Raw genomic sequence first — 19,622 nt, forward strand, 5'->3', positions numbered from 1 at the left:
ATGAATCTAAACCTGACAGGAAACAGGAAAGCCGGCCACGGAACATTCTGCAGAGATGCTCAGGGTGGCCATGGATTGTCACTGTCAGAAGAGGAATTGAAGTTGGAATCGGGCGCGTGTCCTGCAATAGCAATTGTTGGAATGGCGCTCCGACTCCCAGGGGTGTTGCATCGCCAGAAGACTTCTGGAAATTCCTGATTGAGAAAAAAATGGCCTTTGCGATGTACCAAACAGCCGCTACAAGGTGGAATCGTTCTACAGCGAAACAAAACCCCGTTCCATCAGGACGACAAAAGGGTACTTTCTCAAGGATGACCCCATGTGCTTCGACGCGGATTTCTTCTCAATCACGGCTCCAGAAGCTGCCCGGATGGATCCTCAGCAGCGTCAACTCCTAGAAGTTGTCTGGGAGTGCCTTGAAAGTGCCGGGGAAACCAATTGGCGCGGAAAAGAGATCGGGTGCTTCATCGGCGTCTACGGAGAAGACTGGCTCGAATTGGCTAGCAAAGATTCACAAGCGATCGATAGGTACCACGTCCTGGGGACAGGGCAGTTTGCATTATCGAATCGAGTGTCTTATGAATATGACTTCCAGGGGCCAAGGTTAGTTTGCACTCCCCCGCCGAGCTACTTTGGAAATTGGCTAAACCTATATGGTATATAGTGTGACACTACAGACAGGATGCTCTTCGTCAATGGTTGGTCTCCACGAAGCTTGCCAAGCTCTCTATTCAGGAGAGTGTGATTCTGCTATTGTGGGTGGGACGAATTTGATATTTGCTCCGACCATGACGAAAACAATGTCCGAAAATATGGTCCTTTCTCCAAGTGGGGCCTGCAGGACTTTCGACGAGAAGGCCGACGGATACGGCAGAGGAGAAGCCGTCAATGCCATTTACATCAAGCGCTTGGATGATGCCATAAGAAACAACGACCCTGTGAGGGCGATTATCCGATCGACGACAACCAACTGCGATGGAAGAACACCAAGCATCACCACTCCGGGCTCTCATACTCAGGAGCGCCTCGTTCGGAAGGCTTATCAGAAGGCCGGTATTCAAGATATCAGCCAAACTGGGTTTTTCGAATGCCATGGTACAGGTACAATTATTGGTGACACCGCCGAGACTGCGGCGGTTGCGAAACTCTTTCAAGACAAGGGAATAATTATCGGATCTGTGAGTCGCAACCTTTTTAGGTTCGTTCTACTAGATGCTGATGTTCGCAGGTCAAACCGAATGTGGGCCATTCAGAGGGGGCGTCGGGTCTAACCAGTATCATAAAAGCAGCCTTATGTCTAGAACATGCCCTGATTCCACCGAACATTTTCTTTGAGTCTCCAAACTCCAAGATTCCTTTCAAAGAGGCCGGATTGCAAGTCCCCATCGATGCCACTCCGTGGCCAAACGATCGTCTGGAGCGTATCAGCATCAACTGCTTCGGAATCGGCGGGTCAAACGCACATGTGGTGATGGATTCAGCTGATTTGCATCGTGCAAGGCGACCACTCGCAAAATACGCCAAATCTTCTGCTTGCGATGGTCATCGCTCGCTTCTTCTCGTCGTTTCTGGTAAGAGCTCGGAAGCTCTGCAAGAACGCATTCAACAGATTACGACGTATGCGAACGACAATGCAAATGCCCTCAATGACCTGGCCTATACTCTGAGTTCACGTCGGGAGCATTTGCCACATCGTGCATTTGCTGTAGCCCAGCTGAACAAACCACTTGATGCTTCGGCATTCCAAAAAGGGCAACTGAAACCAACCAAACTCACTTTCGTTTTCACCGGGCAAGGTGCTCAGTGGGCCGGAATGGGGAAAGAATTAATGGAAACGTTTCCAAGCTTCAAACAAGACATGAAAGTTCTGGATGGTTTCCTTCAAGACATTGTAAACCCTCCTTCGTGGTCCTTGCAAGGTACGTGAATAAAGCCCTCTGTCGCGGTATCGTCTATTCACAAAATCATCCAGATGAGCTTTCCAAGACAGGTAGCGACAGTCGAGTGAATATCGCTGAATTTGCTCAACCACTTTGCACCGCACTTCAAATTGGTCTTGTCAATCTCCTGCGCCGTATGGGAATCCGGCCTTCGTGTGTCCTGGGACATTCAAGTGGAGAAATTGCGGCCGCCTATGCGTCAGGTGCCGTCGCTGCCAGATCCGCACTTCTTATTGCGTATTATCGGGGACAGGCAACAAAAGTTCAGGATGGCGAGGGCGCAATGGTAGCCGTAGGCATCGGCCGCAAAGAAATATTACCTCTCCTGACAGACGGCGCTGTTCTTGCCTGCGAAAATAGCCCCGAGAGCGTGACTATTTCAGGAGACGTTGACGCAATCCGCCGCGTAACGCAAAAGGTGAAGGAAGACTTCCCTGACGCCCTTTGCAGAACGTTGAAGGTGAAAACAGCGTACCATTCGCGTACGTGTATCCTAACTCCAAAATCTTTCTGAGCTTCGTTTCGGTTTCTAACGTATGATGTCTAGACCATATGTTCAAGCCAGGACAGGCCTATGAGGCCAGCCTCTCGACTTGCATCGAGTTCAATGAAGAGATGGTGCCTTTGTTCTCGAGTGTGAATTCGGAGAAAATCCAAAATCCAGCAGACCTGAACGCAGCATATTGGCGGAAGAACCTTGAATCACCGGTCCTTTTTCTGGGTGCCGTACAAAATGTTCTTGCAGACACAGACGAGGAAACTGTTGGGGGCTTCCTGGAAGTAGGACCGCATTCCACATTTGCAGGCCCTTTACGGCAAATTTTCAAGTCAAAAACGCTGAAAAAAGACCCCGTTTACATCCCAACCTTGACACGATATCACGAGAACGCTAAATTACAAATATTGAGTACACTTGGTTGTGCCCACCTGTGCGGCTTTGATATAGACTTCGTTGCAGCAAATGGCACCGGAAACGTTCTCACAAATCTTCCCTCGTATCCATGGCAACACGCTACCAGACATTGGCGTGAGAGCCGTATGGGTCGGCAATGGAGATGTCCACAGTGGCCCCATCACGAACTTTTGGGTGCTCGAATTGTCGAATCGTCCGATCTGGAGCCCTCGTGGAGAAACCTTCTTCACTTGGAAGACGTCCCATGGATATGGGACCATGTTTTACAGGATAACATCATCTTTCCCGCGGCTGGGTATATTGCAATGGCCGGCGAAGCAGTTTGCCAGCTCCATCCTGATGCAACGGATTACTCAATCCAAAATTTGTCCCTGAGGTCTCCTCTTCTCTTGCGAGATGAACAGGCCATTGAAGTCGTCACCTCACTACGGACCATCAAGTGGAATGACTATGCCGATTCAGATTGGTATGAATTCAAAATCTTGGCTTACGATGGTCAGGATTGGACGACACACTGCCAAGGAAAATTGCGATCACATTTCGATCATCCGCCTTCTGCTCTGGGACACAAGCACACACGCAAGCTTCGTAAGGTCGACTCTGACTCCTGGTACTACGCACTCAGGAAACAAGGCCTCAATTACGGATCAAGTTTCAGAAGATTAAATGACATATCCGCGGATCCTGTCAAGTTCGAGGCCCATGCAACCGTCAGCAATAAAGGCAATGGGTGCCCCAGCCGATATACGATTCATCCCACTGTCATCGATCAGTGCCTCCAACTGATGAGCGTTGCCACTACTAACGGAGTCGCACGCCGGATCGATCGGCTTGCTATCCCCGCCTCTGTCGGCCATATCTACATTGCAGGCGAGACATCTGACATGAGCCTGGAAGTCAATCTCAGCAAGTATCAGGTGGGCCCATTTGCCGGCAATGCATCTGTCGTTGGGGAAGGTAAAACGCTCTTGTTGATCAATGAGGCAGCGTTCTTCAGTGTACAGGACCCTTCGTCGAATGAGTTCAGCATACCTCTCACGGCTGAAATCAGGTGGATGCCGGACCCCGATCTGACACCATCCAAGATCTGGATGCCTACACCGATTAGCTCCGGCACAGAATTTGAAATATCGAAAGATTTGGGGAGAGTGAGTTGTATTTATGTCCTTGAGACTGCTGGATTAATGGCTCAACTCGAACCAAAAAATACCCACATTGCCAAATTTAGGCTATGGGTTATTGCTGAGGCTTCGAAGCTGCAGTCCGGTGCCAATAGTATGTTTCCGGAGTCTAAAGACTGGATCTTGATGACTTCACAAGAGAGACGCAGCGTCATACAGAATCTCTCTCTGAAATGGAAGGATGAAGAAGCATTTACCGCAATGGCTGAATGTTTACAAGTTGTCTGGGAGAATGTCCTAGATTTTTCGACTGGTTCCAAATCAGCTCTTGATGTTTTGATGGAAAACGATAGACTCGCGGCGCTATACAGGGCTGCGGATCATTCTTTTATTTGGGGATATCTTTTCCAGCTCCTGGGGCACGCCAATCCCAGACTTCGTGTTCTGGAAATTGGCGCCGGTACCGGAGGGACAACCCAGAAAGTTTTAAGCTATCTCAAATCGAAAGATGGGGTTTGTCTTTACTCCAAGTATGTTTTCAGTGATATTTCTCCAGGATTCACTGTTGCTGCCCAAGAGAAGTTTTCGGGTCATTCGAATATCGAATTCAAGGTCCTTGACATCTCTCAGGACCCTCAAGAGCAGGAATTCGAACCTCACTCATTTGATTTGGTGATCGCATCAAATGTAAGCCGTTCGCTGTCAGCCTGGCGAGTTTTTCGAACTAACGAAGTCTAGGTGCTTCATGCTACTCCGTCCTTGCAAGATACTTTGCGAAATGTGCACAAACTCCTCTCGCCCAATGGAAAGATTGTTCTTCATGAACTCCATCCGCGTATCTCAGCCCTTCCCTAATGACATAAGTTTATCTGCTAACTTGTTATCCAGAGACATTGACGACAAGTTACGTGATGGGCACGCTCCCCGGATGGTGGATAGGAGACAAAGACAATCGATCCAATGAGCCATTTGTTTCACCGGAAAGATGGGACCGCGAGCTTCGAAATGCTGGCTTCAACGGAAGTGAAGCGTATGGTTATGATGGTGCACAGCCTTTCCAATATAACTTCCTCATGATGTCGAGCGTCTCGAATGTGCCGCCCAAAAGCGAAGTGCTTATTGTCACCGGCACCACCCCGCATCCCTGGGCTCTCGAATTTGCTTCTCATCTTCAAAAGATTGGCCACCTTGTGGAATTTGCTACGCTAGACGATGAACCGCCTGCTGACCGAGATATCTTTTTCTTGCTGGACCTGGATGACGCTTTCTTATACGAAATATCAGAAACGCAATTTTTGGGTCTTCAAAGCTATATTCACAAAATCAAAACCCAGGTGATCTGGGTGACACCTTCTTCACAGCTAACATGCAAAGACCCGCGCTATGGTGTCGTCTTTGGCTTCGCCCGAACTCTCAGCAAAGAGATTGGTCTTGATTTTTGCATTTTTGAAAGTGACCTTTTTGACGCTACCGCTGTCCAGTCCTTGGGTAAGGTCTACGGAAAGATCAAAAAGGCAAGAGCCCTTCAGGACACCGACCTTGAGTACGAATTCTCCCATAGCAATGGTGCTGTCTACGTTGGCCGGTGCCACTGGGTCCCTCCGAGTGACAGCCCAAAAGCGGACTCTGCGAGAGAGAAGATGGTGAAGAAGCTTGATATCAGGAATTATGGTTCACTCGATTCTCTTTATTGGGCTACGGCTCCCAAACAAAGTCCTACCAGGGGCCAACTTGAGGTTGAAATCAGGTATATTGGACTCAATTTCAGAGTGAGTTCATAAATCAGTGATATTTAGGTACTGGCAGTCTGGCACTAACATAATCTCAGGATATCCTGATCTCTCTTGGCCTTGTGGGTGATAAGGAGCAATTTGGGTTGGAAGCTAGCGGTATTGTTCGTGATGTAGGGGCCGGCGTGACCGACTTCTCCGTAGGAGATGAAGTTATTATCATTTCCTCTGGGAACCTACAATCGCGAGTTATTGTGGATGAGGCTTGCTGCCTAAAAATCCCAAGCGGCATTTCTTTGGAGCAGGCTGCAACATTGCCAGTGGTATTTTCCACTGCCATCTATTCTTTGGTTGAGCTAGGCTCCTTAAAAAGAGGCCAGGTATGGAAATCGAAGAATATCTAATGATCGGACCACGACTAACACCAAGCTTGCAGTCCGCTCTGATTCATTCTGCCTGTGGAGGTGTTGGCCTTGCATCCCTTCAAGTCTGCCAGCACATGGGAGTCGAGGTAATTTGTTATTCTGAGGTTTCACCAATTACCTGAACAAAGCTGACATTTAAACAGATTTTCGCAACAGTAGGAAACGAAGAAAAAGTTGAATTCTTGATGAAACACTTCGGTATTCCCAGAAAGCGGATTTTCAACTCAAGGAATTCAGATTTTCTACCGGGAATCCTTCATGAGACTAATGGACGCGGTGTTGATCTTGTTCTCAATTCTTTGGCAGGGGAACTACTCCATGCATCATGGGAATGCGTTGCAAGTCGCGGGAAAATGATCGAGCTGGGAAAGCGGGATATCTACGCCAACGGAACATTGAGCTTGAAGCCTTTCGGCAAAAATCGATCATTCTTTGGTGTTGACCTCCTTGGATTGAGCAATGATGCTCCTGACTACTCTCGCAACCTTTTCTCTCAGGCAATTTCTTGGTTTGAGCAGGGCCATATCAGCCCTATTCAGCCTGTGAAAGTTTTTGGCGCACAGGAAATCAAAGACGCATTCAGACATATGCAACAGGGAACCCATATGGGTAAAGTCCTGGTCGAGATGCCACAGGATCCTGAGATGCTCGAATGTCAATTTGTCTCGCCAGTTTCCTTTTCCTCGCAGAAGGCCTACTTGTTAGTAGGCGGCCTGGGAGGTTTAGGTCGTTCAGTTTCCACATGGATGGTGGAAAAGGGAGCACGCCATCTCGTATATCTGTCTCGTACTGCCGGAAAATCGGAAGACGACCAAAACTTTCTTCAACAGCTGAAAGAACAAGGATGTCATCCAGTATGTGTTCCAGGATGCATCTCAGATATGGTCGATGTTCAGAATGCAGTGGCAAAGTGTGCGAAGCCACTCGCAGGTGTGTTACAGATGTCATTGGCCATGAGGGTAAGTTTTCAATCACAATTTGGAATTGGGTAGAACAAAGCTAATGACATTGTATTAATTAGGACGAAGCCTTTTGCCAAATGAGTTTTGATCAGTGGAAGTCTAGTCTCGCGCCCAAAGTGACTGGTACCTGGAACATACATCGGGCCGTTGACGGAATCAACCTTGACTTCTTTGTTGTCTTCAGTTCGATTATTGGAATCACTGGAAACCCAGGGCAGGCTAATTACGCTGCTGCGAACACGTTCCTTGATAGCTTCACCCAATACCGACGAGAAAAAGGCCTTCCGTGCTCATCGTTGGCTCTTGGGGGGGTAGAAGACGTGGGATTTTTAAGTCGTGACCCAAAGCTTCTACAAAATGCGCGCTCCGGCTTGGTACGTCTACTAAGTGAGCATGACGTTATGGAGGGACTTGAAACTGCTATCAATCAGTCGAAGAAAGGCAGTGCAGGTCCTACAATTGTTGGACTGGGTAACACAAAACATTCTTCGGAGCCAGGCGTCAGAAAACAGTGGCTCAATGACCCGCGTTATGCTCTCTATTACAACATAGAGACAAAGCATGGTCAGCAGGTGGCTGTGTCGAACGACAATCTGAAAGTCCTTCTAGCAAAGGTTGAACAAAACCCTGCCTTGCTAGATGAACCCGACACCGAGAACATCATTCGCCAAGAGCTAGCGAAGTTGATCACACAGCATATGCCAAATGCTGCGGGGTTAGATGACGCGGATAAAGCTGAGATTGCAATTGATTCACTCATGTCCATTGAGATCAGGGGCTGGGCCCGACGGAACCTTGGGATCGAGATCAGTCTGGCCGAGATTACGAAAGCAGGTACGGTTGGGAACCTTGGAGGTGTGGTCATGGAGCATCTTCGTGCGAAATATTGTGTAAAGCTGTAAGGCTTCGCTTGCTTGGAGAAGGACTCGGCCATATCTCGATGAGAAGTGAAGGAGGATTGATTGAATAATGTAAATTTCCCTTATGTTCTCTACTCGGGCTTCATCTAGCATTCACTACAAGAAGAATCAACTGCATGTTTTAGGCTAGTCGATCAATCAATCAAAGTTCAATGAACCTGTTGCAGTTTAACTAGTTGCGTATGACTATGCAGACGCTTCATCCAGCTGAAGCAAGAACTATTGGTTCATTTTTCTTCTCAAATCAATAACTTTAGATTGCCTGACGCGTTAGGGCTTTACATGGGATCAAAGCTGTCTATCCACGACGTCATGTTTCGAGCCCTTTGAAGAATTCTCACCCGGAAAAAGGAATCAAAGTCATGTTCAGATATGTCTAGTCCAATTGGCCCCTTTGCTGTTGTGAAACGCCTTGAGCGTTGGCAATCCAACCGCCAGTCCCGACAAAGGTGTTCAAGCATATCAGCCGTTTTTTCAGCAAAATGGGAATGCATCTTCACCCTGACTCTACCGGCTCTCTCCATCAATGACCGTGGTGCATGTAGGCGTATTCGGTCCACGCATTCCCCAAAGGTGATAGGTACGTAAAGTTCCGATCCGGCGTGCACAACCCCGACCGAACCAGAAGCAAGATGTAGAAGGCAAGTGTTGGCCACGAGGTCCACGGGGATTTCTTCGATCAAGAGGTGCCGAGGAATAGTGGCACCAAGCTGTTCCATTGTGCGAGTCTCATTTGCCTCGAAGAGCAGTTGCATAAACGTATGAAGAGGAATGGCACCCTCAGGTCCATAAAGTGGATAAGGGTCTTGGACAGCTGGGCCGATATTGGAAGGACGCACAATCAGAACTGGGAACGGTAAAGTTGATTCCAAGAGGAACTGTTCAGCCAGATATTTCGATTGGCCATATGGCGCGATGAATCGATCGGTGTATTGAGATCTGCCTGTAGACGATATTTCTAACAGCTGTCTTTCAGGAGAGTCTTCGGAGGGTGATATCTTTTCGGCATTTTCCAGGATTGTGCCTCCGGGAAGAAAGCTCCTGCTGGATATCGTCGATATGTGCAGCAGTATTTTGATCTTGCGAAAAGATAACAGCATGCGACTCAATTCAATGACCGGGACACTGTTGTCTCGAATGGATTCGGGGAGTGGTTGAAACAGCGAGAAGGTCGCGGCGCAATGGATTACTACTGTAACTTCGTTCTGCAATATTTCCAGCTCGCTTTCACCTAAGCCCATATTCGGATGCGTGATGTCGCCCGTCAGACAGCGTATTTTCCCACTGTCGAGTATTTCCTCGATTTGCTCTGGCATAGAGTCCTCCCATTTCTCCATTGCCCGACGAATCGACCCACGACAAAGAACATAGATCTTCGCTGTAGGTAGTTTAAGAGCCAGCTTGTACATCAGGCATCCCCCTAGATTCCCTGTAGCTCCTGTGAGAAAGACCACCTGGTCTGTGAACCAAGGGACTGGGTCCGTGGAATGGGTCATCCTGGATAAGTTGTGGAAGCACAATTTTGAATCTGAATACTGAATACATTCAGTAGTTAAGAAGAAAATGGCAAATTTTCAACGCAAGGGATGTCACCTCGCACCACAGGGTTTTCCTAGTCGTATTTCGGTCAACTTTCCTCTTTTGACTTCACCGCTCATATCAAATTCAGAAATTGAGGGGCACTGTGTAATACACCCTGTATGGCACCGTAGTGACCGTACCTTCCAGTCCTAGAGAAGATACATCACAAATTATACTTGTCCCCTTGGAGCAGCGTCTGCGGCAACGTTTCCGTCGTTGGTGTCGTTCCCTGAGACGATGCGGAAAGGCCCACTGCCAAGACAGTCACCTTCGGTCAATCAACGGAGTAAGAATGCTTAAAGAACAGCATAGAACGAAAACGTGGAGAGATAGTGGATTCGCGGGGGAAATAATAAGATTGAGTAAAAGGGTTGGAAGTTGGAACTGCGGAAGTGTATCTCGATCAACCTCTTTGGAACCGGGACACCCCGATAACTCCACCTGGCCAGACCCATCAGATTCATTGATCTAATTGGCCAATATCAAAGTCATCCAGGGAAACGGCGTGGCTTAACATGTGTTGACCTTCCTTGGAAGCAACTCCAGAAGTCTTATCTTCCAAAGAAGCTTCCAACCAATCACAACCATCCGTTCGAGCCCTATGAACAGCCCTTGAACTGATAACAACCACCATCAACCAATGGCCGACAACACAACACTCTCCCGGTCTGAGTCTTTCTCTTCATCCGTGGGACCCTATGACACCATCTGTGCAATGGCATATCGGGTTGGTGGTTCTGTACGGAGTACAGTCTCCAAACCCCTGTCAATCGCACGGGGCCTGGCCGCCTGGGCCATGGCATTACGAGAACAACCAGCCCTTATCTGACAATCAGACCGCAGGATCCCTATCTAAGCTCAGATCATGCATTGTCATGCTATTTCGTGTATCTAAGCCCGCGTGTGAGCTCGGAGCTGGGCCGGCACGAGCAACGGGTGGATGTTGTGCATCGGCCATATATGAGGCTGGTCTCTTCCGGGTTAGGGAGCTTCATAATCCTACGATTGTGGTCAATATTTGTGAATCAATAGACTCTCCATATCAATTAGCACATCAGTTGCTTATTGGAAGTTCAGTTGAAGGCATATTGCCATCAGCTCACCCTTTGATACCTTTTTGCTGGGCATTCAATACTTGCCTCCCGGGCATCTGATACTTACACCATGTCGTCGGACGCACCGGCCTTCACGGCACCTTTGAGCCTGAGCTTCGGATATGGAATTATCCTGGGTCTAGGCTTTGCTTTTGCATTGTCGATGATTTTCATTACTTGGTCTTTGAAACGGTGTGTCTTTCTACCTCAGTCGATCAATATGGGTCTCGAAATGCTGACAGAATACCTCCATGCAGCTATCAGAATGAAGTCCAAACATCCGAAATGTTCTCAACTGCGGGCCGGTCCGTCAAGTCGGGCCTGGTTGCAGCTGCAGTAGTTAGCAGTTGGACTTGGGCTGCAACTCTTCTTCAATCATCTGCAGTCGCATACAAATACGGCGTTTCTGGTCCTTTTTACTATGCATCGGGTACTTTCACTTCCCCTATAGATATAACGTCCAATAACTGACATATCATATCCCAAAGGCGCCACTGTCCAGATTCTATTGTTCGCAACCCTAGCTATCGAGCTGAAACGCCGCGCACCGAATGCACACACTTTCTTGGAAGTCATCCGCGCCCGTTATGGAACTGCCGTTCACATTGTGTTTATTGTTTTCTGTCTGATGACCAACGTTCTTGTCACTGCGATGCTCCTCACCGGTGGATCGGCCGTCATGACATCGTTGACCGGCGTACCCACCGCAGCGGCCTGTTTCCTACTTCCAATAGGCGTGGTATTATATACCCTGTTCGGTGGTATCAAGGCTACATTCATCACAGACTACATGCACACCGTGGTAATCCTGGTTGTCATCTTCCTCTTCGCCTTCTCTGCCTATGCCACCAACGCCGAGCTAGGCTCTCCATCCAAGGTGTATGATGCATTGGTCGCCGCCTCCCAGCGCCATCCCGTTGAGGGCAACGCAGAAGGCAGCTATCTAACCATGCGCTCCAAGGAAGGCGGCATCTTCTGGATCATCAATCTAGTCGGAAACTTCGGCACCGTCTTCCTAGACAACGGCTACTACAACAAAGCCATCGCTGCAAGCCCGGTACACGCCTTCCCAGGATACGTAATTGGCGGCATTTGTTGGTTCGCAATCCCCTGGCTATGCGCCAGCACAATGGGTCTTTCCGCGCTGGCTCTGGAGGGCACACAGCGTATGAGCTCCAACGACGTCACCGCCGGCCTGGTTCTTCCCTTCGCGGCCGTCAAGCTGCTCGGCTACAGCGGCGCAGTCGCCACTACACTGATGATTTTCATGGCCGTCACATCAGCGTTCTCAGCACAGCTGATTGCCGTTTCCTCTATCTTCACCTATGATATCTACGCAGCTTACGTCGATCCAAATGCCAAGGGCAAGAGACTCGTCTGGATCTCGCACATGTCCTGCATCGTCTACTCAATCATCATGGCGGGCTTCGCGACGGGCCTTTACTACGCCGGCATCGGCATGGGATATCTCTACCTGCTAATGGGTGTAATCATCTCCTCTGCCGTCTTCCCAGGCGCGATGACACTCCTCTGGAAGGGCCAGAATCACCTCGCAGCGGGCCTGTCACCACCACTCGGCCTGGCAGTCTCACTCATTGCCTGGCTAGTAACCGCCAAGAAAGAATCCGGCGTCCTCACAGTCGATAGCACCGGTGCTAAGTAAGCATATCCTCCCTGCAGAGCATTCACATGACACATCCATATCAAACCAGAAAAATGACTAACCTTTATTTCACCAGTTACCCCATGCTAGCCGGCAACGTCGCCGCCCTCCTAAGTCCGGTGATATTCGTCCCCATCTTGACCTACACCTTCGGTCCACAAAACTACAACTACGAATCAATGCGCGCAATCCGCAAAGTCGACGATACAGACGTCGCCGCCGCCGCACACATAGATCTGGAGCTCGTCCCCGGCGAAGCTGGCCCAACCCAAGCCGAAAGCGAGGAAGAGGCTCGCAAGCTCGATCGCTCAGCACTATACGCGCGCACGCTGACAATCTTCATGGCTCTGGCGTTCTTGATTCTCTGGCCGATTCCAATGTACGGGTCTTCGTATGTGTTTAGCAAGAAGTTCTTCACGGGTTGGGTGGTTGTTGGAATTACTTGGTTGTTCTTCACTACTTTTGGGATTGTGGTGTTCCCGTTGTGGGAGGGTCGGGCTAGTATTATTCGTGTTGCGCGGATGATGTCGCTGGATCTTGTTGGTAGGAGGCCTAGGGTTTACCGTGGGACGAAGGCTGGGAGTGAGGAGGCAGCTACGCCTTCGGGTGTTGTGACGCCAATTGAGGTTGGAGAGAAGGAGAAGGGGGTTATGGAGAGGGCGATTTAGGGGTTATGGGTGGCGATTTGCTTTTGCTTTTTTTTTTTTTTTTTCGAGACGTGTTATACCCTACTTGCTAATATGTTTGGATTTGGATGTCTGTATAATCGATTATACTGTGGATTCTATGCTAGGGAGTTCTTCTAGAGATAAGGTACCTTCGCATTGAGAAATGGAATAACTATGCGATGATGGAATTAATGACTCATGATTTGGCACGAAACAAACGAAATTAATAACCCAACGCTAAAGGGTAACCGCCACATCAAGCTGGAACATGCATCTCCTAGTCAACCTCTCTCTGCCCCGTCCTCAGAGCAAGTGCTGCATGCTCATGCCGAGGAACTTCATTCCTTGATCTCACTTGTACCCAAGACCGCCCTGAGCTTGAGGAGGCGGCTGATACTGCTGCTGCTGCTGGAAGCCCCCATGGGCCTGAGGCGGCGGCTGGATGCCGTATTGCCCGCCTGCCGGAGGCCGCGTCTCAGGCGTGATATCTGGCCGGTCACTGGTGCAGTCATTAGTATATCTTGCGTGGGTGCTAGGAGCCCATTCAGGTTCCAGGATAGACCTACCGTAGGTCCTGAGTGTATCGACAAGTATAGCATTGAACCTCCTACAAGTCCATCAATAACTGGGTCAAGTAAATGTGATAGTGGAGAACAACCTACCTTGTACTTGTGCGTAGATAGGGGAATCAAAGGCTATAGCGAGATCATGTTAGATATCTCGAGCTGTTTGTCGAGCTTGCTCGAGCATGCATGAACTTACAATGAAGCAGACTGTGAAGAATGGCCTGCGAAAGACGTTAGTCAGATACGAACTACATGAATTGGACTGATGCACCGGCAGAGTGCTGAGAGTGAACATACCATCGGGTAATACAGTGACCATTCCAATGTTGGCCTAAAGGAGTGTCAGCAAACTGTCCATAGACGCGCGGCGTGACGTCAGAACTCACAATTGTAACAGTATGCGCGTACATGCTCGTAGCCCTCGAGCTGAGAAGAGAACTCTGTACTCAAGGTCAGTATCTCCTTCAGTACATATATGCATCTGTCGATAGACGAGGGCTCATGGCTCATCCACGGTCAACTGGACAGATCCGGATACCCGCACTCGATAACTCCAGGGACAAGGGTCCACTTTGGTTCCTGGGTCAGAACAGGATGACTTACCATGCGTTCCGAACGTGATACAGAAAGCCATGATGAATCTGCAACTTCAAGAATATCGTACACAAGTAGCAGAGAGATTCCTCCGAGTACTGAAAGCTATGAGAAACTGAAGACTCGATCGAAGGTGAAGGCAGCGGCGATGGGAGTCTGTGGCGCTGTGGCTTGGCGATCTTGGCACGTGCACGTGATTTGGTTTTTATGGGGTGTGATTGGTCAAGCCTCTGTATATGCACCTGCCTGGTAAATCTCGATTCTCAATCTCGAAAAGAGAAAGAAGAGAGATGAAAAAGAAAGAAATAATAATTTGAGAGGGAACCTAAGCGGCCCACAAATTTGCCAACGGAGAGGACGATCTACTCCCGTCTCAGGAAGGTGCGGGCAGTTATATATAACTAGGTGAGCTGTCTATGGACGGGCAGGCAAGTACCATCTCGACCCGGAGTAGGTAGGTAGGTAGGTAGGTAGGTACTGACCTACAGGACACCGATTTCAAAGATGCTCAAGACCTTTGCCGCGTAGGTTCTCGGGGATCCAGCAGGGAGGCGGGAATAGTGGACGGTTCAAGCTGGGATATCTTCATTGGTTGAGCAAGTTGTCAAATGGCTTGGGGTTTAACTTCAGAAATTATTTCCCTACACTCCCTAGAGACGCGTTTTTTCGTGATAAGATAGGTTGAACAACTGATTTTCCCGAGCCCATCCTTAGTAGCATGGATAGGTTATCAGCAGAATAATGCTAGGAGGCCGACTCAAATCTGGGGGCCCAAGAATGTTATGTGCCAACGGCATTGCCTGCTTGGCTTGTATATGAAAGGTGGGATTTAGTTGCTAAAAAAACTTTACCATAGAATCAAACATTGAAGGACGATAGCTCATTGAACAGGTACTATTTGAAGACAAACGCGTCGCTTGAAACGTAGTCTCCGGATATCATATTTGCCCTCCATCAGGGTATCACATCAAGGCCAGTCTTATACTGTGCAAATCACTGGGTCTTGAAAAGCAGAATTGCGCAGTGACCGAGGTAGAAGTAGATGAAGTGCTTGGTCTCTGTGGAACGGATTTTAGCATCGGGTAATCGAAAGTTGTTCCACCGTCGACGTACCGTGAGTCACAAAGCTTCCAAAATTGCGACCAACAACGCAGTGCCAGGTAGCACCCTTGCGCGAGTCGAACTGAGTATGGGGTTAGCCGTGCGATCGAGGCTGGGGCGGAGTAGGCAGTACCTCTTTCTTGATGTACTGTGCAATATCCTACATATTCAGTTAGCATCAGAGTCGTGCGCAGCAGGTTCCAAGTGCCCATACCTTCTCAACTCTAAACTTTTCCGTGGCTTCGATGGCTGAGGGGTAAAGTCAGCCTTGTTCAACCAGGGGCTTCCTCGGTGTCCATACCAAGAGCAATAGCTTCCTGCTGCATATCCTCGGTCTTGTAATCATGTCAGAGTCTGTTCGCCCTAGTTATCATATCTGTGCCTTACCATGTCCACAGATTTGATCTGCGCTGCACGAAGTGTTAGTATTTAGTCACTCTTAGTCACTGAACTCGGGAAAGAACTTACCCTCCATAGGCTCTTTCTTCTCAGTAGGGGGGAGAGCCATTGTTAGTAGTTATGATTCCCAAAGAAATATCGAGTGTGATTTGCAATGCGACAAAAGCGAGAAAATGTTTGGGTGGCACTGGCAGGTTGAGGAAAGTGATGTTGGCCGAACCAGTCCCGCGATAACGCGGAGTTTCAACTTAATTGCCGATCTAACGATTCGACCGCCTTGTTGACCGCCCGCGGCACTATGAAAGAAGAGAAAAAAGTTTTCCTCATGAAAAAAAGTGAGTCTTCCCACTTTTCACCACAAATCACCAAAATGGAGAGTACCAGAGTGTTTGTGGGTGGTCTTCCACCAACATGCTCTAATGAGCAGCTTAAAAAACATTTTGGAACACACTTTCAAGTCACAGACGCTCATGTCCTACCTAAACGTAGGATGGGGTTTGTCGGCTTCAAAAGTCATGAAGCAGCCCTCCAAGCTGTCAAGCACTTCAACAAGACATACATGAAGATGTCGAAGATTGCTGTAGACATCGCTCGTCCGGTATGTCAATTTCCAGCTCTATTGCTTCAGCCACCCTCCTTTCGCCCGTGCACGCTGACCAAATAAGGTGGTCTTGAGACTGACCCGTATCATTGCAGATTGAATCGAATGCCGCCGAAGATGCCCACCCTACACGCAAGCGTAACATGACGCATGATAATGATGCATCGTCAGACAGTAACCTCAAGCGCAAGAGGGTTGGCGAGGACAAGTCACAGGACCCCAAGTTGCAAGAGTACCTCTCTCTGATGGGGTCATCAAAGACTCGGACATGGGCCAACGATGACGATATGATCAAGCCGTCTGCGGATACAGTCCCTGTTATTAACCAACCTGCCCAGGAAGAAACACAGCATGAGGAGCTGCCTTCACACCCTAAGAAGGCCAAAACAGAAAAGCCCCCCACGGTATCAAAACCCGAACAATCTGAACCCATGGTCATTGACAGGAGTGAGGTTGAGGAGAGACCCAAGAGACACCGGCGGAGGACAACTCCGCGGTGCCTGAAGTGGAGACTGCGCCCATGTCCGATGCCGATTGGCTCCGTTCTAAGACCAGTCGTCTCTTGGGCCTTCTTGATGATGATGAGCAGGAAGAGTTTGATCAACACAAGACCGTTGCAACAGCTGTTGCACCAGCTAATGTTCGCTCACGGTCTTCCTCGCCTGTTGAGTCTCCGCAGTACGAAGAGGAATCTCGTACCGCGGCCGTTGAGAACATTGCACCCAACACAACCGACGGTGAAAACATCACAGAGGCAGCAGTGGACGACCCTAACATAGACCTTATTCGGGCTTCCGCTCGTCTGTTCCTCAGAAACCTTGCATACGACACAACAGAATCGGATCTTCAGCCCATATTTGACCGTTTTGGAAAGATTGAAGAGGTTAGTACTTTGTCCTTTGTTTTCTTGATATTTCTACACCCTTTCCCAACTGGATTGCTGGTTTCGACCTACTTTCCACGAGTGCTCGTATGATGATTTTCCCGATAGGGACATCCGATGCAAATTGCAGATGATGTGAACTGGACAAGAGATTTTAGTAGATGCTTCTTGACTTTCTGAAGAGCCCACTCAAACCACTCTTATGCACAAATTTACACCATATATTCAATGAGTTGAGTACTAATTGGATATAGATTCATGTTGCTTTCGACACCCGTTCTACGACTAGCAAAGGCTTTGCTTATGTGCAGTACGCCGATGCCGATGCGGCCATTGATGCTTACCAGACCCTCGATGGGAAGCATTTCCAGGGTCGACTGCTCCACATCTTGCCAGCTTCTGCGAAGAAAACCTACAAGATTGACGAGTATGAACTATCCAAGCTTCCTCTGAAGAAGCAAAGGGAGATCAAGCGGAAACAGAATGCCTCTTCTTCTTCCTTCAGCTGGAACTCCTTGTATATGAACGTGAGTTGATCTTGATTCCTTATGGAAAACACTGAGACTAATCCTGATACAGGCCGATGCTGTGATGTCATCAGTGGCTTCAAGGCTTGGGGTCTCCAAATCTGAATTGCTTGATCCCACCTCCTCAGACGCGGCTGTCAAGCAAGCACATGCTGAAACACATGTCATTCAAGAAACGAAAGCCTATTTTGCCTCCAACGGGGTAAACATTGATGCCTTCAAGCAGCGTGAACGTGGGAATACAGCTATTCTAGTCAAGAACTTCTCATACGGTGTCAAGTCGGAAGACCTCAGGACTCTGTTCGAGCAGTATGGCAAGATCACCCGGCTGTTGATGCCGCCAAGTGGCACCATTGCCATTGTGGAATTTGCGCGAGCGGATGAAGCACAAAAGGCTTTCAAGGGGATGGCTTACCGCAAGATGGGTGATTCCATCTTGTTCCTGGAGAAAGCACCCAAGAACTTGTTCGAAGGTGCCGCAGCTCCACGTGCAATCGCTCCCGGGGAGACTCGGGGCAAGGACCAAGGATTCTCGACTGCCGACACATTTGCCGCAGACGAGCCTGATGACAGCGTAGCAACCTCTACACTCTTTGTAAAGAATCTGAACTTCGCAACGACCAATGAGAAGTTTGTGGAGGTGTTCCGAGCGTTGGATGGCTTCATCACCGGTCGCATCAAGACCAAACCTGATCCCAAGCGACCGGGTCAGACCCTCAGCATGGGATTCGGATTCGCGGACTTCAAGACCAAGGCCCAGGCTCAGGCTGCTCTTGCAGCTATGAACGGCTACAAGTTAGATCAACACGAGCTTCTCATCCGTGCAGCACACAAGGGCAAGGATGCTGCCGAGGAACGCAGGCGCGAAGATACCGCGAAGAAGGTCGCAGCGCGGAGAACCAAGATCATCATCAAGAACTTACCGTTCCAGGCTACCAAGAAGGACATCCGATCCCTATTCGGGGCTTATGGACAGCTTCGGTCTGTGCGTGTTCCTCAAAAATTCGATCGCACTGCTCGTGGTTTCGGTTTCGCCGACTTTGTAAGTGCTCGCGAAGCGGAGAATGCCATGGACGCGTTGAAAAACACACATCTGTTGGGCAGAAGACTGGTTTTGGAGTTCGTGAACGAGGAGGCTGTCGATCCCGAGGAGGAACTTGCGCGCTTAGAAAAGAAGGTAGGAGAGCAAGTGGACAGGGTCAAGCTTCAACAGCTCACTTCTGGCGCCGGTCGCAAAAAATTCACTGTAGGAGGCCAGGAGGAAGAGTGAGGCCCTCGTCCCTTCGCCCTTGGAGGACACGGCCATGGATTGGCTCGTTGACATCCCTTGCAGGCGAATGTGGATTAATGTACCATAGACGATTACTTGCATACTACCATAGCTAAAGCAAATGGAAAGATACCCCGAACACTAAACACGTTCCTGCAAGTGTCAATTACCCTGCAGTCCCGTCCTCGTGCATCTCGTGCCTCTTGAACCAGGCGTAGCCCGTAACCCTACTCAAACCCTACCCTTTTTTTTTGCCCTGCAGCGTACTCCCCCACAACTTTCAAACTAGACTTCACCTTGAATCGCAGGGTCAATCTAAAACCACTTACTTTGTCCTGCTAAAGGTACGCAGGACTACTGTCAACAAAGATCATCCAAGCCTACATTCCGGTGCTGATGGCTGGCGGTCGAGCATTCCTCGTCCCGCGCGATAAGACGAGCTCGTTGGACCACCAACATTCCTACGACGCCATGATTGCCATTGATTATTGTTGTTTCCTGGCGATGCTGGCCCGAGCGATGGATGTTCAGGGTCACTTCATACTGCACAAAATCTCCGACCCGCTCATCACTGGGTCGTGCAACTGAGCATCCCTTGCATCTAGACACAACTTCCTTCATATCGAGCCCTGTCTTGACTCCTGATTTGCTGCGGAAGGGACGG

General features: G+C 49.1%; 6 protein-coding genes across 6 annotated transcripts; 3 read left to right on the plus strand and 3 right to left on the minus strand.

The window, feature by feature from the left end:
* Positions 1 to 209: 209 nt before the first annotated feature.
* Positions 210 to 7,993, plus strand: N7515_001454 (Fum1p; the record flags this gene model as incomplete). Its single annotated transcript, XM_056662198.1, is given in 12 exon segments — positions 210 to 223; positions 235 to 603; positions 665 to 1,178; positions 1,229 to 1,919; positions 1,973 to 2,422; positions 2,488 to 4,661; positions 4,713 to 4,809; positions 4,863 to 5,743; positions 5,803 to 6,084; positions 6,141 to 6,215; positions 6,273 to 7,088; positions 7,151 to 7,993. The coding sequence occupies 12 exon segments, from the start codon at positions 210 to 212 to the stop codon at positions 7,991 to 7,993; spliced, it is 7,206 nt and encodes a 2,401-aa protein (XP_056524311.1).
* Positions 7,994 to 8,289: 296 nt separating this feature from the next.
* Positions 8,290 to 9,507, minus strand: N7515_001455 (uncharacterized protein; the record flags this gene model as incomplete). Its single annotated transcript, XM_056662199.1, has 1 exon — positions 8,290 to 9,507. One exon carries the CDS (start codon positions 9,505 to 9,507, stop codon positions 8,290 to 8,292), a length of 1,218 nt encoding a protein of 405 aa, XP_056524312.1.
* Positions 9,508 to 10,756: 1,249 nt separating this feature from the next.
* N7515_001456 (sodium:solute symporter family protein) lies at positions 10,757 to 13,017 on the plus strand (the record flags this gene model as incomplete). Its single annotated transcript, XM_056662200.1, has 4 exons — positions 10,757 to 10,878; positions 10,944 to 11,116; positions 11,175 to 12,345; positions 12,426 to 13,017. 4 exons carry the CDS (start codon positions 10,757 to 10,759, stop codon positions 13,015 to 13,017), a joined length of 2,058 nt encoding a protein of 685 aa, XP_056524313.1.
* Positions 13,018 to 13,368: 351 nt separating this feature from the next.
* N7515_001457 (rhodopsin family protein) lies at positions 13,369 to 14,217 on the minus strand (the record flags this gene model as incomplete). Its single annotated transcript, XM_056662201.1, has 7 exons — positions 13,369 to 13,516; positions 13,584 to 13,624; positions 13,680 to 13,712; positions 13,780 to 13,804; positions 13,881 to 13,914; positions 13,970 to 14,023; positions 14,187 to 14,217. The coding sequence occupies 7 exons, from the start codon at positions 14,215 to 14,217 to the stop codon at positions 13,369 to 13,371; spliced, it is 366 nt and encodes a 121-aa protein (XP_056524314.1).
* A 953-nt stretch (positions 14,218 to 15,170) lies between these two features.
* N7515_001458 (dynein light chain DYN2) lies at positions 15,171 to 15,786 on the minus strand (the record flags this gene model as incomplete). Its single annotated transcript, XM_056662202.1, has 7 exons — positions 15,171 to 15,235; positions 15,291 to 15,360; positions 15,412 to 15,438; positions 15,493 to 15,527; positions 15,580 to 15,613; positions 15,666 to 15,688; positions 15,747 to 15,786. 7 exons carry the CDS (start codon positions 15,784 to 15,786, stop codon positions 15,171 to 15,173), a joined length of 294 nt encoding a protein of 97 aa, XP_056524315.1.
* A 261-nt stretch (positions 15,787 to 16,047) lies between these two features.
* On the plus strand, positions 16,048 to 18,958 carry mrd1 (RNA-binding ribosome biosynthesis protein MRD1; the record flags this gene model as incomplete). The annotated part of the gene is given in 5 exon segments (XM_056662203.1): positions 16,048 to 16,275; positions 16,374 to 16,725; positions 16,737 to 17,161; positions 17,416 to 17,688; positions 17,741 to 18,958. 5 exon segments carry the CDS (start codon positions 16,048 to 16,050, stop codon positions 18,956 to 18,958), a joined length of 2,496 nt encoding a protein of 831 aa, XP_056524316.1.
* Between the last annotated feature and the right edge of the window lie 664 nt (positions 18,959 to 19,622).

Source organism: Penicillium bovifimosum (assembly GCF_028826915.1).
Source record: "Penicillium bovifimosum strain IBT 22155 chromosome Unknown utg000002l_segment0_segment0, whole genome shotgun sequence".
NCBI classification, from domain to species: Eukaryota; Fungi; Ascomycota; class Eurotiomycetes; order Eurotiales; family Aspergillaceae; genus Penicillium; species Penicillium bovifimosum.